Here is a 20,664-nt window from a genome sequence, read left to right on the forward strand (position 1 = left end):
TAAATTATACCAAACTGAAGTACCATTTATCAACAATTAGTTCCAGTTTGTACTGATAGAACAAAAGGAGGGTCCACTTTTTTTGAAGATAAAGTGACCTGTGACCCCACCAAAAAAAAAAAAGCATGGGCACCTAGTCTGACAGCTACTTACTAGTTCATAAACTTAAGTAGACAATTCATGCCACGATATTGAATTAGATTGGGTTATGTGTGAATGTCTTAAGTTTATTATGCACGCATAAGATCCCAATCCTGATCCCTTGAAGGGTACAAACCAAAAGTTGCAGGCTTCTTGCCATCCTGCCATGATCCCTTACAGTTGATCAGCAATACAGTTCTTCACATTTGGCCAGAAATGCATGTCAATTAGCTGCTCAAAAAGAGAGGAGGGAATCTATCTATGGGAAGTCCAACCTCTATTCCAGGGATAGTACAGTAGTACTCCATTGTCCCACTCTTTTAAGCTTAATCTTAGATTCTCATTTTTATACATCTAACCCCAGTTGGCTATGATCATTGTTTAATCAGGATTATGGCTCCTAAACATAACATAGGAGTTAAACTTTGGGTAACCATCTCTGGCTTATTTACTAGATTGTCAAACTGCTAAACTAGTTGCAAGACAGCAACTTCTCTCATATGGTAAGTTGTATAAGAGTAAACCCCCCATGGATTCATAGGAAATAATCTACACATCTCTATACTGAGTGACAATATGGTAGTGCAGAAAACAAACAGAGAAAGAAACAAAGGGAGAATAATTTCTAGTCCTTTACATGGCTACTTTCTTTCTCATCTATGTTTGTTTGCAACCAAGAGGGACCGGGTGTAAAGGCAATGCAGGAGTAACTCTTGATGGATCTCCTAACCCCATGCATCTCAAGGAATCCTAGCCTACTGCATTCAATATTCTGTTCAAAAGATTTGCCCGGGCTTCTTCCCTGGCCTTTCATGTGGCTCCTACACCAAGGAAGTCTATGTAAGTTGGTGAGATGGTGCCTTCAAGATGGATGCTCTCTCTATTCTCTTCAACTGTAGCTGACTCTTTGACTGACACCCTTGATGCTACTGAGTCTCTGGATTCTGAGGAGTATTTATGTCTTGATGCTTGCATTGCCAATATGAAAGGTAGGTGGTTGTATGGGCCAATGAAGGACTCATGTGCATTGGTGCCTGCAATTGTTCCAAAACAAGCAATGTAAATAATATGTAATCCATGGTAAGAAATCATAAAGAAAGTACAAAAATAAAAGGAATTTAAGGCTACTTCTTTTGTTAGCTTTGCATGTTATAAAAAAATCCCCAATCTTGTTTTGCTTTCATGCTTGTCAAGATCTAGTTTTCAGGGGGGATAAGTTTACCAACCACTTACTGAGATCATGAATACCTAGTTAGCTACTCGCAAGAGAAGAAGAATGAAATGAGTACACTGGAGCTAATGTCAGTTAAAATAATTCAAAAGAGCAACGGCAGGACCAGCAGTGAAGTGACCATGCAGCAAGCATCTTTCTTTATGTTTGTTTTCCTTTTTGTGAGAAACCATAGAGCAAAGATCTCCATCAGGGAAGAAGTACAAAGAAGGAATAATTAAGCCCAAATCCCTTATGCCACCATCAACACAAAAATTAGTGGGCAGTACAAGTAGTGATATATAAGAAGTAAGTAGTCGTAGTAGTAGTAATACCGTACTAATAACAGTTCAAAAACATACCAGAAATTAAATTAAAGGATGTTTGTCCGGCAGAGGGCCCACTGTAAGCTGATGCTGAATCCCCTCCACAATAACCCGTATGGTTAATTGATCCAAAGGAGCCATCAAATGCAGCAGGAAATGGGAAAGAATGCCATGAGTTGCAACTAAAACCACATGAACTTGTTGCAGTTGGTGTGACTGTTGCAGCTTCTTTCAATCTCTTCTGCACAGCCTGGTTCAGCTTCCTCCTCCTAAAAGCATTGGAATGCTCCCTGAATTTCCTAGCCATGATCACATGCCAATGGTTCTTCACAGCATTGTCTGTTCTACCTGGGAAGAGCCTTGCAATCATGGCCCACTTATTCCCATACAACCTATGAGCAGCCATTAGCTTCTCCTCTTCCTCCTCACTAAAAGCCCTTCTGTTGATCCTTGGGTCTAGTTGGTTGAACCATCTTAGCCTGCAGCTCTTCCCTTGAACCAAAACTCCCAATGTTGTAACACCCAAGTGGCAAGTAGAAAAGGCAAAGAAAGGAAGGAAAAAAATTTAACCAAAACACTCACCTGATCTTCCCTCAAGTTTCTCTGCTATAAGATTCCAGTTCTGGGGGCCATAGAGAGATACTAGTTCTTTGAGCTTCGAGTCTTCTGCTGGCCTCCAATGGCCTCTGGAGCAAAGCTTTGACTGACCCATTACTCCACCATTGGAGTTGTCACCATCTAAGCTATCTTCTAGTCCAATGCCATTGTCTTGGTTCTCTCCAAGACTTGTTGGCTTAAGAGAAGGTGGATTGATGGAGAGAGAGCCCATCTCATCCAGCACACAAATGGAAGACGAGGAGGAAGAAGAAGAGTAGCTTTTTAAGCCTCGGTGATCAGCTGCCATCAAAAGAGATGAAGTAGGAGGAAGGAGGAGGACAGGGAGCAAAACTAGAAAGGCCAAAGTGGTTTCTTTAACAGAAACCCACACGGCTACACACTCTCCCTATCTCATATCACCGCTAATGTCTTCTGAGTTCTGACCCAGATGTCAAAGCTTTCACTGCTTTAACTCTCATCCACACGTGTAGTCTTTATCCTACCACATGTGTGGGATGTGAGAAGAAATCCATTTTTTTTCTCTTGCCAAAGAAAACTGCAATATTGCACTCTTATCTCTCTCTCTCTCTCTCTCTCTCTCTCTCTCTCTCTCTCTCCAACAAAGAAATAAAAGCTATTAGTTCGCGTCCCAGATGATTAGTAGACTATTATAGTAGTTTTCATTTATTTTATTTTTGAAAGATTTCTCTGTCTTACGGTTACATTGTCGGTGGTATACATTGAAGTTGAATCTTAAAGAAGTCTCAAACAGATTAAGCTACCAAAATGGACTTCACTAAATCATACTCTCACACCTTATTTCCTCTCTCAAAGCCTCTCATCTCAATTCAAACCCCCACAAAGAGCCAAGAAATGTACACCATTGTACAACTCTCCACAAGCTTCTACATGAGAGGATTGTACCAGGCCTGCATCGCTGCCCGTGGCTCTGTCCCTGGTGACACATCCCTCTTGCTCTCTAGCATAATTCATACTACCAAATGAGCATACGACACTCCTTAACGAGCCACCTTCTTCCACTTGTTATGTAATTGTCAATAGTGCCCTATGACTGAATGCCTTCACAGTTCACATGGAAGGTTGCTTTAGAGGCCTAACCTGCCCAAAGAGGCAGCATTCAATGGTTCACTGATCAATGCTAACAAGACTAGTAGCTCAGATGATTAGTCTACAAGTAGTTAAAATATGGATAGTTGCACGTTTGGCCTTAGAAGAGTAATTAATCCCACATATGGTTAAACCTAAGGAGGTTTATAGTTGCAGATCTGACACACTTCCACAACCCACATTGATTTGCTTGGCCCCCCCCTCCCTCTATTATTCAAGTGGTCCATTTGTAATGAGTACAAGTATATTTACAATTCCTTTAGAATTCCATGTGGAGTTATTCCAAGCAAGGAGATGAGCTCAAGAAGTGGAACTGATTAAGAGGAGTAAGTGAAAGTGATAGATTCATAGAATATATTCTTCTCCTCCCTAACCACATTTCTGTCTGCTACCTAGTTTCAGACAGGTGACAAAAGCTTTTCTTTTGAATAAGTATAAGGGGCTCCTCTACCTCTTTGCAATCAAAAGTAAACTTACAGGTGTGAAGATTGGATCTTTGTTCTTATAACAGGACATGGGCTTAATAGCATATGGAAAGATTAGAGAACTTGGGAGAGGTAAATTGGCCCACAAAATAAAGAGGCAGTCTGCTTCATGAGATTGCCTTGGGTCTACCCTCTTGGAGTTACATGAAAAGGATGCTAGTGGAGAACCATCAAAGTGGTCACCCTAACCTACACCTGATGGGGTGCCTCAATCCTCCATGATAGAGGACAAAGACAACCTCTTAAAAAATAAAAGCAGCAAGGCAAAATAGTATGCAGGAGGACATCAAATCTAGGAAAACACATTGTGCATTTGGGCAAGATAAGAATCAATTTATTCTGGCATCTTCTCTGTTTACAAGCCCCCACCATTACCTAACCTTTGTCCTAGCTGTGTGATGCCATTTAACATCAAGGTTTGTCAAAGACTAATGCCATTCTCCACAGTTGGACAACAGTGAAATGGTAGCATACAGTTGCAGAGGAACACATGGTGTGTCTTCTTACTATAACAACCTATATGTTCCACAAGTGCGAAGCTATCTGCTTCACAAACAAAGATGGACTTGTCCACATCCACTTCAATCAAAACCATTGGAGAGCAAAGGTGCTTACAGAAGCCTCTCTGCAAACTTACTATATCTGTTACATGGTGACAGCTCTGTTGCTTTCTGTATCAAGATTCTTATACTGTGGTTCTCCCTCTAGAATGAGTTCGCCAAAGTAATTAATGTTTAATGTTAACCTACCAAGAGTTCAATCTCAAGGATCAATTCTGCTATTCCTGGGGAAAAGATAGGACTACTTTTTCAAAATGAATAGTACGTCATCGATGGAAAGAGCGATCTGCTTAAAGAAGAAATCTACATGACTACTTATTTGGCAAAAACTATAGTAGTAGTTTGGTTAAAAGAACTTCAAATCTTTTTAAGCCTTACTATGCAGTAGCTGAGGACATCAATGAAGGAATTTGTTTTGGAAGTCAAGCGTTCTCTTTTCCCTCCTACCTCATTGATGTGATGCTTAACAAACTGAGGACAAAGCTCGGTTGAATTGCCACCCAAGAGCGCAAGAAGATAGCATACAATCAGATTAAATTTGAGAAATTAAAGATACTGCACGTATGCATCTATATGAGATGTCACCTTCACACGCACGGATGTCATGCATCAAGAACACTGTTTAGGCACAGATAAACTACTTGGTTTCTTCTGTCTTCATCTGTAACAAAAATGTCTTTAGCTGGGATTCTCCTCTCACCAAATCTTTGTCCCCAGATCTTTAAAGATGGATGCATGGAGGAAGACAGTGGATTATTCCAACAAGGTACCCCGACACAGTGAATTACCAAATGGACTTTTACTGCAATCCCTTGGATCCTTGCGTTGATTGCAAACAAACTTAGATTTGATATAACCACTAGATGGGTTGTTCCATGTGAATAATAATCCGAAGAGCGAAATGCTATGCCAACAAAACTGCCAGGTGTCTCGAAAGGTTGTATTCAGACTTCGACAGTGCATTCAAAGGAAGAGAAGGACTACTCTGCTACAAGATAACTCATTAGAAAAGAAAATGTCCTTTTTAACTGTCCATCTACCAACTGTATAGCATTTATTGACATTTATACTGTAGTAAATGATAAGTGTTCACTCTTTACATCGTTAAAGAGATAAACCACTAGCCAAATGACATGCCAATAATGCTCATCCATCTCAAAGAACAAAGCCTAGTAGCTCTTAGTAAATGTTTGGATGATGGTGTTGTGCCATGGATCAGATAAGTGTTGCAGGAGGTTGTCAAGTGGTCCCTTCCCTGTCACATTATGCTGGATCACAAAGCCCAGGAATGCTAGCATGGCCAATCTTCCTGCGAATAATATTATTGATCACTAAAATTTTCTACGTGTTTATTAAAACAAAATGGAAACCAAAAAAGTATGCTTATCTTATCTTACCATTGGCAAGCTCCTTCTCCTTGGCCTCAGTTGAAGGACCAAAGTTGAGGGGGTTAAAGATGCCACCAGGATAACCGACCACATTAGGAGGCAAGCTATAGTTCTTAAAGATAGGATCCTGGTTGACACTCCCCGGGTTCTTGATGTCCTGCCACCTCCTGATCTCGACGTAGTGGAAAAGGATGAACTCGACGACGAAGAGGGTCGACGACGGGGCGAAGTACTCGGCCTTGCCGGCGTCGTACCACTCGGGCACGTGGATGATCCCGAGCTTGGTGAAGACCTCGGGGAGAAGCATCCCGGCGACGCCCAGCATCGCCCACCGCCCGTTCATGAGCTCCGCCTGCACGAACCACCGGAGGCTCTCGGGGTCGTCGGCGAGACCTAGGGGATCGAATCCGTTGTCTCCTGGGAGGCTGAGGATTTTAAGATTGTTATATAATTTAAACTAATCTTTTAATTTTTTGTTCGTATTAAATCTATTTATTAATAATAATGTCAACCTGCCGTCGAGGTAGGCTGGCGAAGCCACACCGGGGAGCCACTCAGCCTTCCTGGCTTCCACCTTAAATGACTTAAAAGTGGTAGCTTTCGTCGTCTTGGCGGCGACTTTGCCGCGAGAGCCGAGGAATTTGGATCTGGACGTGCATGGCCGGAATCCGGCAATCGAAGACTGCGCAGTGACGGTTGCCATCTTTACCACCGGCCGGCGAGTGAGGTCACTGAACTCTGCTCTGAGTTGCATTTCACGAACCCTTTTCTTATTCAAGAGCTAGGGAGCGGCGATTCCTGAGGTGTAGATTTGATGGATAAAATGGACGGCTGCAGTTTAAAGTCTGGGGATTTGGAGGGATGAGATATTCCCCGCCACCAATAGGGACTCTTGGTCATTATCCGTCCTTATCTGGGTGGCAATATCACTATATGTATCAAGCGAAAGCATCCTATTGGTTATCAGGGTGCTTCATGGCCCACTATTTTGCAATGTTATCCGACCAACCAAGTAGGCTGGATCACTGTGATACTGGACTGGACTGGACCTATATTAGCCCAATAACTCTTAATGGGCCTCCTGTCTCATAGAAACATAATGGGTATTCTTGTGAAACGATAGTAGAAAGCCCATATTCAAATCCTATATATTTCATTCTAAGATCACACTAAACCCTAGCCCTAGCTTTTTCTCACTTCGCTCCTCTCTTCTCTGCCCCTAAACCCAAACCCTAACCCTAACCCTAACCCTTACCCTTACCCTTCTGTTCTACTTCTCCGGGGCTAACCTTCTTTATCTCCAGCCTTTTGCATATGAATCACTACGAAAAGACGCCAATTTGAGGCAATACCGATATGTTTGATTGCCTTTAAGAGATCCCGTCCTATCAAGGATCCGATCTTTATCGATGTTTGCTGTGTCCTTTTGGTTTCTTTGGATGTTCTGGCTATATCGATGGTCTTTCTGAGAAGTTTTAACATCGTAAAGCGCAAGTCTCGTGAATTATTGAGCCTTGTTATGGTGTTCGGATTCATTGCCTATATTTTATAATTGATCTTGGTCCTATGGCCAAAAAGAGGGTTTTTCCCCCTCTATCTCGTTGTTTTAATTGGTGATGCATTGATGCTGTGGGATGGAGGAAGGAAGGAAATGAAATCATATGCAAGTGATGAGAAACTAGACAGGGACATCAGCACTCCTATGTTTATAGGGGATGATGACTTTGTCTATGGGAATATCTCTGATGCCCAAAGTTCTCCCTCTCTTAACTCAATTTATCTATTGCCGTTGCTATCATGCTATGGAATTTTCATCATACACTCTTTTTTTTGTCGGTTTAGATCTATATTCCCATGCATCTCAGTGGAATAATAATTTAGTCTGCCAATGATGCATAATCTGCACGTATTATCAGATTCATTATGACGATTATGTAACATTGTCACTACCACTGAGGCAGACGCCTTTGTATTATTCTTTCCCGTTGCTACTTTTGTTGTTGTGACTGAATTTTTATTTTGTAGGATATCCACTGCTGGCTCGTTTTCTATTTTTTTTTTACCAAGATCTCTATTGTGTGGGATCCTATGGATTTTTAAAAATTTCTCCTTCCAAAGAGAGTTTTGGTATACAATTTTGGTCGGTACTTGATAATTAGCACCTAATGCCAATGATGTTATTAAATATACTTTGAGTATTCACTATGAAACGAAACAAATCTGAGGCAAGCATTAAAAATCATCTCTTTTTGTTGGTTTAGTTACCTTTTATCTTCTAGGTGATGCATTTAGTACTCTTTGAATTTTTGGACCTTTTTTTTGGGCGTAGTTTGACACTGTTGTGTACTTCAAATCAATCTGTTGTCATTAAATATCCCTGTTGCTTGGAAATTGTCCACAATTTTCTTTCGGTTCAAGGTATTTGTTAATTTGCAACTGCCATCTACTAACTTTTATATGTGTTTCATGATTCCAGAAATATATTATTGTTCAGTTTGCCTTAAATTTAGTAGGGAAATTCTCTTGCCCTATAAGCGAATGGAAATCATGTTAATATATGGCCATGCTGCATTGTGAGGATGGTAGCAGAAGTCATTGAAGCTAGTAGATGGCAGTATTGCATGGACTACAACCGGTGATGAAATATAGGCAAATGTGTATTTATTTCACTTGAATGCATTGCGGTTGATAATTCGTTGGGTCATTCAAAATCTTGCAGTTTCTAATTGGACAAGTTGTTCACTCTGTACAACATAAGTCTGAAGTTGATATTCCTTGCTGATATAATTTCAGATTTTGAATGATCCAACAACCACAACAACAAGCTTACTCATAATGTGCCTACAATGATTTTAAATATATTTTGAATTATCTCCATGAAATGAACTCAAACCTGAGGAACAACTAGGGTTGTAAATGAGGCCAGCATGAATGAGCTGGGCCCAGCCCGGCTCAGCTTGATTGCTAAATTTACCTTGGATACCATCCTATACACCATCCGGATAACATAGAGGAACAAAATTTTCAATTTCCCCTAAACCTTCAAATGCTAGTTAACTTGTTATCTTCTAATTTGGAGGTATTGGGGAAATTGAAAATTTGGTTCCTCTGTTATTCTGATGGTGTATAGGATAAAATATATCCAAGGTATGCCAATGGTTGCTAGGGAAGACTTTGGAAAAGATCACCTTGTCAAGTATAGTCTAAATGATGCTAGTTTAATGCTTGTCTACATTGCCTGTTTTTGATTGCCGAAGCATCATGATTTTCTTGACCTCATTGATAAGTATTGTTATCTTGATATTGTCTTAAATCTTGTCATTTGTTTGTGATTTATGGGCAATCCCTTCTGTTTTGGTCATATCCTGAGTAATTAAGCACATTGTCATTATCAGTAATCTTGCGGTTCACACTAACTGTTACATTATCACGCTTGTGAAATCTATTTCAGTAGAGCTAATGATGTCGATTTTGAGCCCAGAATCACCCTCTATCATAACAGAAGTAAGATGTTTGTTTGGAGGTAAACTGAGTTGCTGAAAAATTGTGGAAAACCTGTTATGTTGCCGGCCTGATGATTGATTGCTTAAGAACGGAGATCTGTATATTGTTCTTTGTTGAAGCCTGACAACTTTTGGGCTCCAGAGGCATGAATGTTGAGATGCAAACATATGAAGGCAGGCACATAACATCTATCTAAACATCTTTGCTTTTTATTTACCAATGATATTATGTCACTTCATTGTAAACATGGACACCATCTTTTCTGCTGTTTCCTTTTATTCCTGTGCAGAACTTGTATAATCTCAATATTTTTTTTAAGGCAGAAGGTACGAAAATCTAGTAATACAACAGTATCAGTGGATTTGTTTTATAAGTGAGTTGATGATTTCCTTTAACTGTTAAAATCTTTTCTGCCATCCATTGTACATGTTTCACTTCTGCAGCTACTAATCAAAGCTCTGACTGAGCTCAATTCTGGTCGAGATTGGTACGAAATAGATTTTGAGCTCGTTAATTTTCATCTATGTAAGTTTCCCTTCACCTTAACATATAGCATATTTTAAGTCCAAGGCTTAAATATGACAACTGATATCAAATAGCGTTGGCTTGTACTATGTGGCAGATTAGCAGGATAATGTGGAAAGCTTTCATACGGCAGTATATCACTCTTGCACTCAGAATTATTTTTCGAGAGAGGTGTAACCAAGACCGTGGCCCATTGACACTGTACATTTGTACTTAAAAAGGATGGCCGGATAACAGGTGGCTGTGTCCAGGAAAAATACGACAGCAAGCCGAATTCAATCTATGCAGGAGTGTTAAAATACATCATCAACCTGATGCTTTGCAGTCGAAAAAGTGAGAAGCTATGGGCTGTGCCAGTCTTCTTTGACTGCTACCTAAGATAGATTTGCTGGATCTTCTGTATGCTTCTCTCTCTCTCTCTCTCTCTCTCTCTCTCTCTGTCATGCTTGGTCTTTTGGGGATGCTATGATATAATGATAGGCCTTCTAGAGGCCTCTTCTCTATGTAAAAAGTTAATACAGACTCCATGCCATCTATTTATGACAGTTAAATGGAGAGCTCGGCAACATTAATTCTAGAGGTTGTTATCTGAGTTTAATTGGTGATTCTGGTGAATGTAAGAATGAAAAATGCTTCCACTATTGATTTGAACAAATTGAATTCCTAGATTTTTACCAGGAAAAAAATATTGTAATAGAATCGTTGGCATGCTACACCATCTATGAGAAGTACCAAGGGCAACAGGTGTGGTTGCTTTAAACAAGTCTAGAACTTAGGTGATGGTGGTGGACTTGTCCTTGTGCCCTAAGTGTCATAGGCCTTTTTCTGCAGCCATGCATTGTCAAATCTAAGAACCACCTTAAAACCCAACTCAACCTTCTTTTACCACTGGTCAAAAGAGAGAGAGATTTCCTTTATAAGTACTTCTAAACCTAACAAACACCCTTCATTCCATCACCACTTTACCACCATTGGCCTCCCCTCTTGTGAAAGTTCCCACTGCCCAATAGGGGCTTCTCATTCTAACAGTTATCCACCTTCCTTTCTCTAAACAGCAATGATGTCTTGCCTTGAGTGAAGGAGGATGGTTGTTTCCTTCCCTAATTCCATCCGTTGTGAGTGCATGGGATTGGTTCAAGACTCCCCTCTCTCTCTCCATCTCTCTCTCTATCTCTATCTCTATCTCTATCTCTATCTCTATCTATGCTAGACTGCTAGTTGTGATAGCAAAATGATGATATAATAGTCATCTCTAGGTCTTGCATGTGGGGATGAGGTTTGATGTATTTTGTAGCCAAGGATGACTTGCCGGTGTTATAAACCATATTAAAGGATCTTGATTCATTTCTCCTTAATGTCAACACATCGATTACTAGCCAAAGAGTGCCGGCAAGTTATTCTTGGCTACATATTTGCCTCCTTTTCTCATGCCAGACCAAAGATGACAAAGCTTGCAACAGTATAATTGCACTACCATCAGAGTGGTGGAAGAAGGTATGTCCTGATTCTCATAGATTAAAATGACCAACTTATTCACATCTTCTCGTAGCAATTCATTAATATTTACACAAATTATCTTAGGCTTAATGTTGTCTCTCTGCTTTTAACCCCTTTTACTAGTGAACCCTGTATTTATACTTGAAGTTGCCCTATTTTTCTTCACCTCTCAGAAGAGGATATCTATAATATTTGGTTGATTAGTAATCAAGTCTTCCAATCATTATCAAAGGCGAATTTCTAGTATTAGCATGAGATGAATGCAAAGATAAACCAATCCTTAATTACTTGATGAGCGACAAATTGGATTCACTCACTTATACAACATATTTGATGCCCAAATGAATACATCATCCTAGAAATCACCCAAATAAAACAAAAGAAGAAGCCGTGATTCGCTTGGCGTTTCTAGAGAGAGATGAAACCTTCTTTAACGAGGAGGCCAAACACGAGGATGAGGAAGCCGGCGGCTATGCACTCGGTGCTCGATACGATCGTCTGCGAGTAGGCTAACAGCGTCACCGCCGCCCCGGCGCATCCTATCAAGAACCCACTCAGGTTTCGATCCATTTCTCTCTACTCTCTCTCTCTCTCTCTCTCTCTAGTGTCTCTCTCTCTTTCTCGGATCCCCAATATAGAGGAGAGGTGTTGGCGTTGACTTATAGACATGTACGAAAGTCAACTAGTTCGAGAACAAGGAGACGCGAGCAGATCGTATGTAGGAAGACGGGTCGTATGACTTCTTTTTTACATTCGGGTACTTGGCAGAAGTTGGTTGGCTGCTGGACCTCCTATAGTTTATAGGGATTACATACGATCCGATCAAAGGATAGGAGATGGGCGACTATAATATGTTAGTTCATGTCCCCTCTGGCTTGCAGGAAGGGGCGTTCCATATTAATAACCTGCTACCTTTGATTCCATATTAAAAAGAAAAAGGCAAGGAATAAGGAAAAGAGTATCACAATCACAGGCAAACTGTCTCCATTCATCTTCACTTGTAAAGGGGAACTTGCTACCAGCCCAAACCTATGCATATTTCCTTAGAACAAATTCATTATTATTAGATTCAAGGGGCTGAGGTTAATGATAATCATCTTCTCTAAAAGCTTAAATCGTTAGAAAATAATCAAATCTTATTTGTTAACAGTGTTTTTTTCTTCTTCTTCTTTTGGTCGCCAATCTTGTTATATCGCTGCCATTGTTACTCTGGAATATCATCAAGATATATTAGGTTGCTAATTCTACAAAGTTGTAGATCTATTGCCATACAATATAGTACTTGTTAACATCTTACTTATATCTCATGTGGGATTAAATCAAACCTTACATTTAATTTGACTCCAAACACCATCCTGCTCTCTGTTCCTCTACATGCCAATCAAACTTTGTCGACCAATTAGGCCAGCAGCGCCATCAACTCATCAAGCGATTTCAGAGTCTTCTCGTAGTAGAGGTACGACTCGTACACCTTAGGAGATCTCACGTATCGATCTAACTGCATGCAGTAAAAGTGAATAAAAACGTATCATAAGTAAGATCCTATGATCTTTCATCATTTATACGCTATCTATCCGTTTGCATGTCATTTACCTCCGACATGTTGTCGACCACCTCGTTCGCCGTCCTGACGTAGTCCTTTCGCCGCCCCTCCGGCACCGTCGCCAGTGCGTTCTTGAGATCCGAGTCGAGATAAGCCGACTTGAGCCTGACATAGAAGAGCACGTACCTCCACGACATTGTGTCGAGCATGTGGCGGATGTCCTTCAACCCCTCCGCCGTCTGCCGGATTCGCTCCGCCGCCTCCTCCGGCGACAGACCCGGTTGGAAGTACTTCTCCTTTATGAACGACCGCGTCCCCCAGCTCTCCGCCTGCGCCGGCGGCGGCGGCCGCCGCGTCTCCAGCGCCGACGTGGCTCCCACGATGGCCGACGCCACCACCCACCGCCGCGTTGCCGGTGCAGGAGGCGCCGGAGGAGCCTGCGACGGAGATCGGCTGTGGTCGGAGTGAGAGTTGGAGATAGTTGTGGCGTGGGAGAGGATGAGGTGCTTGGCGAAGGTGGCCATTGAAGGTGTTTGATGGAACGGATGGAGAGAAGGGGAGGTGGGAGTGGGAGTTAAGAGGGGTTGGCAAAGGATGGCGAGGGATAGCGTTCTGCCACGTGGAATGTATTTATCTTCTTCCTTTTTTTCATGGGGGAAATAAATAAATATATAAAAAGAGTAAAGATTAAGGTCTTGTTTAGTTCAAGTGTAAGTTTTTCAATAATAATTTTATGTGTACCTCTTAGATACGAATTAGATGTTTCTATCATTTTACTATGATTTTGTTATTTAATTATAAAACATAGATAAAATTATAATAATTATTTTAAATAAATTTAAGTAATAAATTTTCTATTTAAATGACATTGATTTATGCATAAGAAATAAGTTTTTATGAATTATGACTCTCTTAAATATATTTTACAATCAAACATTCACTAATATATATTTGGATCAAATCCGATATAAAATAGGTTATTCATAAAATCTTTTAACAGATAAAATATGTGATAAGATTATATATAGTTTCTAAGCAAAAGTTTTAGTACTATTAACATATTTTTTATAGTTAGTAATTAAATATAAATTTTTATATAAACTTAAATATATAAGTAATGAAGGGAGAGAAAGTGAGAAATGTTACCAAACAGAGGAATGTTAATTTAGTTATTTTCGAAAGATATTTGTTTGAAAAAAAAAATATAGATATATTTTATCGTATTTATTTGTGATAAAATTTTGTATAACTAATTACAGACTTATTTTATATAAGGTCGATAGAAATGTAAATAAGTGAGCATTTTATTATAAAAAGTATTTAAAAAGAACTAATTCATAGATAACGAACCAAATACCTATAAGTTTTAATTAAGGGACGAAAATATACTTAATATTTCATCAATATAATTAATCAGAAAATTAAGACTGTTTCTAGAACAAAATATTATATAATTTTTCGGATCCAATCTTGGTCAATAGCGTGTTTTAAGAACATTAAAATTCCAATTCCCACTCGAACAATGTATAAGAATATAAAGCCCTGTTCACACTGTAGAGTTATTAAATGCTTGTAATCTTAAATACCAGGACTTTAACCAAAAAAAAAGATATAAGGCCTTCCTCTCTCTTCTTCTCCCAAATTTGCATCTATCTCGTCGTCAATTCCGGTCCATGGGGAAGGGACTATTCGATCTCGAGAAGCACTTCGCGTTCTATGGCGCATACCATAGCAATCCAGTAAACGTCATCTTGCACATGATCTTCGTTTGGCCGATCTTTTACACATCCCTCGTCCTTTTCCAGTTTACCCCTATTCTTGTTCGTCTCCCCTTGTCTGGGGAAGATGGGTTGCCCTTAAATTTTGCCTTTGCCTTCGCCACCATATACGCCCTCTTTTATGTGCTCATGGACCGGAAAGCTGGCGCCTTGGCGGCTCTTCTTTGTTTTCTCTGCTGGCTAGGAAGTGTTTCTCTCGCAACTCGACTTGGGTTCTCTCTCGGATGGAAGGTGAGTCGCGGTTTTGTTCTAATCCCTCGTTTTTTCTGACTAATTTGATGATTATAGAAGTGAATTTGATTTGGGGGTTTTTTATGGTTAATTGATAATTCTCGCTTTAATCATTATTTTAGTGTTGTTGGGATAAATGAAGAATATTCTATGTTTATTGTCTCCTTGGGTTTTATCGGGCAGTGAAGTTGCTGTAGTTTTGGAATTACTAGTTATGCAATTATTGGGATTTTTGGAATTATTAGTTATGCAATTATTGGGACCTTTCGAAATACATTAGGCCTAGGAAAATCTCTTTGGATATTAGTTCCTGTAATCTGGATTCTTAGTGTATTGCAAATTTTTATAACTAAACTATTATTTGTAGTTACATTATGGGCTTTGCACAAGAACTTGATTTGGATAAATAATTTCTGAATTCTGAATTTATGTAGTACTCTGTACATTGTTTATCTTCTTTCCTCTGTACATTGTTTCATCATTTTCTCTTGTGCTCTGGTGTTTGTGAATGCGTCTGTCTCCTTTATACTGTGAAATATGACATTTCCTTGACAAATCACAATAGAGTATGTAAATGCTGATGGTTATTTATTTGGCTTCCTTGTGTTTCCTATCTAAAAATCATTTATTGGACATTAGGGTTCAGATGTATATTTTGTAATTTGTAATCTCTAGAGCTAACTAGTACAGAATCATTATTAAAGCAAAATGGTTGCTTAGCACCTTTGCAATTAAGATCCTAGAAAGACAGCATACCAACTAGGCAACTGCATAAAGAAGTGATCTGCATTCCAACCTTGTATGAGTTGTATCCTTAGCATTCTCCTCCTTGACAGCGAATGCAACTTCATACTAAGTATTGCTTGAATATTTAGCTTCTATCCATAAATAAATAATGTCACAATACAAAAGTGACAACACTTTGTCTCCTTATGTTAAAGTAATTTGTGATCATGGAAACCTAGTTTGCAACATATTACCAAAAGGATATAAACATAAGGTTACAGGGCACCGGCTTCACCATTCCTACTAAACTATGCTGCTGCTCCTTCCACAGTGAGGTAGGGTGGTAGCTCTGCCTGAAGTGAAAAGCATCTTTAATTCATAATTGTGCAATCTCAGCATTCCTTGCAGTCTACCCTCACATTTGACTCACTATCTTGATGAAGCAAAAAACAGTTGCATATTTCACTTCAATAGATTGTTTGGTTTATGAATCAAGATGGGCTGCTTGTCATTGTTCTGTTTGCTTGTGAACCCTTCGATGCTGCCATTGATTTCTATCATTTGGAAATTCCTGCTAAAAGGATCGTTTAGAAGAGGATTATCTATAACCCTTTGGTATCCTTACTTTCTTGTTCAGTATGTGACCAAGGATGTTTTACCTTATGCAGTCATCTCTGCTTCCTATCTTCTCCATGAAAACATCATGTTAGTGTCTATGCTGTGTGGATTTATACCTTCTCAAATCTCAACCTAACATTTGTTATGTTTTAAATATTCGATGGGCATTCTTGTTGGAGTTTCTGGAGTTGATGTTCAGACAACTTTCATTATTACAGCCTATGTTGAATTCTCTCTTTTATAAGATATTCAAATCTCTATGTTACAGCTTTAGCATGATGTTGTGGTATGCGGATAAAATGATCTATAATTGTTTGTTATTTCATGTAAAACAATGAATGGTGTCAGTTCAGTTGTGACATATTTCTCCATACAGGTTGTATTAGCTGCTCAATTGTTTTGTTGGGCTGGGCAATTTATAGGCCATGGCATGTTCGAGGTAAGCTTCCATCATGATCGCAAGTTTCACAACGATAACACTAGATAGTCAGAAAATTAACTTTCTCTGTTTGAGCAGAAACGAGCCCCAGCTCTTCTTGACAACCTTTCACAAGCTTTCTTGATGGCCCCATTCTTTGTTCTGCTAGAGGTAATAATCTCCTAGCACTCGACATCTACGATAACGTACCGATACAAAGAGCTGATTTGGCTTCTTTAATTGACACAGGCACTTGAAAAGTTGTTCAATTATGAACCCTATCCTGGTTTCCATGCCAATGTCAGTAAGAAGATTGAGGCAGATCGCATGGAATGGCAAGCCAGGAAACAGAAGAAAGTCTACTGATATGTAATTAATATATCACATTACATTACCACCATCTGTTTCTAGCTTTTCTCCATCACCCTACCTGTTAAAACCGTCTGTTATCATATTTCAAGAATCACATCTTCGTATATATCCTGAAAATAATGTAATGCTCTAAGTTCAACCATTTTGCCTACTCTTCTAACTTTTAAAGGATGTTTTCTATTGCTTATCCGGAAATATTGGGCATGATGAGATGGCAAAGATAGATAGATATGAAGAGTTTTAGTACCGGAAGAATAGAACTCTCCTCCTCGGAGATGGAAGGTAAGGAGCCCAATTCGACACGTGTCCTTCACATCTCCAGCTAAAGAATGGCCACATCTCTCTCTCTATATACATACATACATACATACATACATATATATATATATATATATATATATGTATGTATGATAGATAGATAGAGATTGGTGGCATGCACTCTTTTCATGCAAGAATTAACCTTAAGAGGATGTAAGATTAATGACACTTTCACGTACTAGAGTGTTTCATATAGATGCGTTAAAAATGATTAACATGAGATGTTTACATTTTTAATGAGAAGTATATATATGACAAAAATAAAATTTGGTAGCTAATAATTAAATGTGACAGAAACCCTTTTGTTCCCTAACAAAAAGGAATTGAGATGGGCTTCATAATTTATTATTTTCTTGGTAGTGACAATACTTGTGTATTGGAGCTGTCCTCCTGTGGGTATGAAAAGAAGTATGAAAGGTGAAGTCTTTTTTAGAGGAAAAGTGAGAAGAAGCATTAATTTGTTTGTGAAGTCTTAACAGGTAGATGAATGTTGTTGAAGGCTAATGGGAAGTTAAAGAGACCAAAAGTCTCAATCTATGGCCACAAAAAGAACATCAAAAGATTAGTTGCACAATCAATAGACATTAATTCTAGGGGAATATTACTTCACATAGTAAAGTCTTTTAGGTCTTATCCACATCATTCCAAACGACTCAAACTCTACTGCATAGTCATCCTCTGTTCAACTAAACTCGATCTCATAGGATACAAAATTGATGCCCCGGATGAAAAATCTTTATAGAAAAGTATCCTTGGGGTTCATGTCTGATCGAATTCGGGTCGAGTTCGGGCCAACGGGTGAATTCGATAGCCCTAATAATGCTGTGTGATAATTTAATGGCAAATTGTAAAAGGTTAATTAATTAAGATGGGCTTTGGGTGCCTTGCAGAAGCACGTCTCTTTCTATCTAAAATCAAGAGCTGTTAGTATTTAAGAGGGTCATCCTCCTCTCACCCTATTTTTTCTTAACAGCTTCATCAACCTAAGAAAGGTTAAGAGATTCCACCTCTTCTCATCTCCCCTCTGTTCTTTTGTGATCAAATTTTAATATGCGCTATTAAGTACAAGATTTGAAGTACTTTTCTTTGTTTGATAGCTTAAGTTATTGGTTGTTACATGTTAATTACAATTTATTAGAATACTTGTATGCAACAAAAGAGAATTTTGTTCTCTGAAATGAAGCCAAATGAATCATTTAGGTCTCTTAACTTTATTCAGGTTGGTGATCAGAAAGAAAGAAAGAAGAAGAAGAAGAAGAAGAAGAAGAAGAAGAAGAAGAAGAAGAAGAAGAGAGCATCTGAAGCAAATGGAGCATGGAGAAGAAGAACACATGGAATTGCCACCTGGGTTTCGCTTCCACCCTACTGATGAAGAGCTCATCACCCACTACCTCACCAAGAAGGCCATGGATGCAAGCTTCACTGCAAGAGCCATGGGAGTTGTGGACTTGAACAAGTGTGAGCCATGGGATTTGCCATGTAAGTGTTTTCCTTTTCTTTTTTATTTTATTTTTCTCCTTAATTAACAAGTGTGCTATACCTCTCTTTTGTTTGTGTAACTTAACTTTGTGTTTGTTGCTTAAAGGGAAAGCTAAAATGGGAGAGAAGGAGTGGTACTTCTTCTGTGTGAGAGATAGGAAATACCCAACTGGTCTGAGAACAAATAGGGCTACTGAATCTGGATACTGGAAGGCAACTGGGAAAGACAAGGAGATATACAGAGGAAAGAGCCTCGTTGGGATGAAGAAGACCCTCGTCTTCTACAAAGGAAGAGCTCCAAAGGGAGAGAAGGCCAATTGGGTGATGCATGAATATAGATTGGAAGGCAAGTGCTCTGCCTACAATCTCCCAAAGACAACAAAGGTACTCCAATTAAACCATATTCCTTCAAACACTCTTATCTTCTTATGTTATGTTAAAATCTATGTTTGATTAATTTAATTTGTCTTTCTTTCTTTATTTCTTTGTTTTTCTCCCTGTCTCTCTTTTTGGGTAGAATGATTGGGTGATATGTAGGGTGTTCAACAAGTCTTCAGTTGTGAAAAAGGCAAGCAGGAGCTCGTATGGAGATCATGAGCTGGGTGCTTCTTCTTCTCCTCCTCCTCTCCTCCCTCCATTGCTTGATGTCTCCAATGGCAAGAACAAAGGGGACTTGACCCCAGATTTGACCCACGTGACCTGCTTCTCCAATGCGATGGAGGGCCAGCAGAGAGGCCAAGATGATCATCTCCTCTGGGCAGACTACTTCAACTCACCTCTCCTCTCTGCTTCTGCCAACCCAACTGACATCATCTCACCCACTGCCACTTCTTCTTCTCTCTTACACCACAAGAGATCTCTGTCAACCTACTACATCAATCCTGCAACTAGCTTGCACTTCCAAGGTGCCAACTTTGTGCAGTTGCTGGACACCTGCAAGGCTGAGAGGGAGATGCTTAGTGCTTCACAGGACACAGGAATCACCAGTGACATGAACCCTGAGATCTCCTCAGTTGTCTCTAACCTGGATGAATCCCTCTGGAGCTATTGCTAGTGTGTTTAGTCCAATATGTCTGTATATTAATGGTTAATTTCTGTCTAAATTTCCACACCAAAAAAAAAAAAAAAAAACTACAATAAGATGATTTGGAAGAAAGAGGACAATTATTATTATTATTTGTGCTAGTCCTTCAATGTAAGAAGTTACAATATTAAGGTGGGACATCAACAATCATATAAAGAAGATTCAATCCACAGGTCACTCGGCATATATATCATGCTGTCCTCTTCCATAATGGAGGTGGGGGCTCAATGAATATGAGAGATTAATTAACTAACATCCTATCATATCTCGATTGTTCCATCCACAACAATCAAAATGTTTATTATTATTTGTAGTATGATCATATAGTTAGGTCACCTAATCAGAATTTTCTCTTCCCAGGAACAAATCATCCATGTCCTAGTGCAAAGTTTAAATATTCTACACCTAGCAACACTTCGTGCACTCCCAGTTGCATTTGATCTGGTATCTATATATTTGTTAATATGATCAGAATAATATATAATTCATTTATATGTATATATATATATATCTCTCTCTCTCTCTCTCTCTCTCTCTGTTACAGCCTAACAAATGTAGCAAATATTTGAGACTTGCACGACAAAGCTATCTTTTCCTCCACGCAGATCCATCCTTTTGGAGGCATGGCAGTGACCACAAATCAATTAGGAGCTCCTTAATTAGGGTTTATGAAGTTGACAGTATTAACTATTTGCATGCAATTCCTTGTAAAAACAAAAAAAAAAAATTAAAAACC

General features: G+C 39.2%; 5 protein-coding genes, 1 long non-coding RNA gene and 3 other non-coding genes across 9 annotated transcripts; 6 read left to right on the forward strand and 3 right to left on the reverse strand.

Moving 5' to 3' along the window:
- Positions 1-275: 275 nt before the first annotated feature.
- Positions 276-3,429, reverse strand: LOC140773113 (transcription factor MYB117-like). The gene is made up of 3 exons (XM_073115495.1): positions 2,260-3,429; positions 1,714-2,169; positions 276-1,175 (listed from the first exon to the last, which is right to left on the reverse strand). The coding sequence occupies exons 1-3, from the start codon at positions 2,579-2,581 to the stop codon at positions 952-954; spliced, it is 1,002 nt and encodes a 333-aa protein (XP_072971596.1). The 5' UTR covers positions 2,582-3,429; the 3' UTR covers positions 276-951.
- A 2,053-nt stretch (positions 3,430-5,482) lies between these two features.
- LOC140773114 (chlorophyll a-b binding protein 4, chloroplastic-like) lies at positions 5,483-6,627 on the reverse strand. The gene is made up of 3 exons (XM_073115496.1): positions 6,348-6,627; positions 5,845-6,260; positions 5,483-5,756 (listed from the first exon to the last, which is right to left on the reverse strand). Exons 1-3 carry the CDS (start codon positions 6,587-6,589, stop codon positions 5,617-5,619), a joined length of 798 nt encoding a protein of 265 aa, XP_072971597.1. The 5' UTR covers positions 6,590-6,627; the 3' UTR covers positions 5,483-5,616.
- A 3-nt stretch (positions 6,628-6,630) lies between these two features.
- On the forward strand, positions 6,631-10,441 carry LOC140773115 (uncharacterized). The gene is made up of 2 exons (XR_012106414.1): positions 6,631-9,864; positions 9,962-10,441. It is a non-coding gene; the product is annotated as an uncharacterized lncRNA (long non-coding RNA).
- LOC140775226 (small nucleolar RNA R44/J54/Z268 family) lies at positions 7,496-7,587 on the forward strand. Its single transcript, XR_012106714.1, has one exon. It is a non-coding gene; the product is annotated as a small nucleolar RNA R44/J54/Z268 family (small nucleolar RNA).
- Positions 7,719-7,795, forward strand: LOC140775236 (small nucleolar RNA snoR122). Its single transcript, XR_012106723.1, has one exon. It is a non-coding gene; the product is annotated as a small nucleolar RNA snoR122 (small nucleolar RNA).
- On the forward strand, positions 8,000-8,063 carry LOC140775225 (small nucleolar RNA Z267). The gene has a single exon (XR_012106713.1). It is a non-coding gene; the product is annotated as a small nucleolar RNA Z267 (small nucleolar RNA).
- Positions 10,442-12,603: 2,162 nt separating the features above from the next.
- Positions 12,604-13,476, reverse strand: LOC140772903 (photosynthetic NDH subunit of lumenal location 2, chloroplastic). Its single transcript, XM_073115154.1, has 2 exons — positions 12,955-13,476; positions 12,604-12,859 (listed from the first exon to the last, which is right to left on the reverse strand). The coding sequence occupies exons 1-2, from the start codon at positions 13,426-13,428 to the stop codon at positions 12,761-12,763; spliced, it is 573 nt and encodes a 190-aa protein (XP_072971255.1). The 5' UTR covers positions 13,429-13,476; the 3' UTR covers positions 12,604-12,760.
- Positions 13,477-14,495: 1,019 nt separating this feature from the next.
- Positions 14,496-17,189, forward strand: LOC140773740 (2-hydroxy-palmitic acid dioxygenase MPO1-like). The gene is made up of 4 exons (XM_073116451.1): positions 14,496-14,913; positions 16,634-16,696; positions 16,775-16,846; positions 16,925-17,189. Exons 1-4 carry the CDS (start codon positions 14,578-14,580, stop codon positions 17,039-17,041), a joined length of 588 nt encoding a protein of 195 aa, XP_072972552.1. The 5' UTR covers positions 14,496-14,577; the 3' UTR covers positions 17,042-17,189.
- A 1,395-nt stretch (positions 17,190-18,584) lies between these two features.
- On the forward strand, positions 18,585-20,098 carry LOC140773882 (NAC domain-containing protein 92-like). The gene is made up of 3 exons (XM_073116660.1): positions 18,585-18,844; positions 18,951-19,228; positions 19,362-20,098. Exons 1-3 carry the CDS (start codon positions 18,673-18,675, stop codon positions 19,896-19,898), a joined length of 987 nt encoding a protein of 328 aa, XP_072972761.1. The 5' UTR covers positions 18,585-18,672; the 3' UTR covers positions 19,899-20,098.
- Positions 20,099-20,664: the final 566 nt, after the last annotated feature.

Source organism: Typha angustifolia, chromosome 13 (assembly GCF_048772165.1).
Source record: "Typha angustifolia cultivar Huaian chromosome 13, ASM4877216v1, whole genome shotgun sequence".
Taxonomy (NCBI): domain Eukaryota; kingdom Viridiplantae; phylum Streptophyta; class Magnoliopsida; order Poales; family Typhaceae; genus Typha; species Typha angustifolia.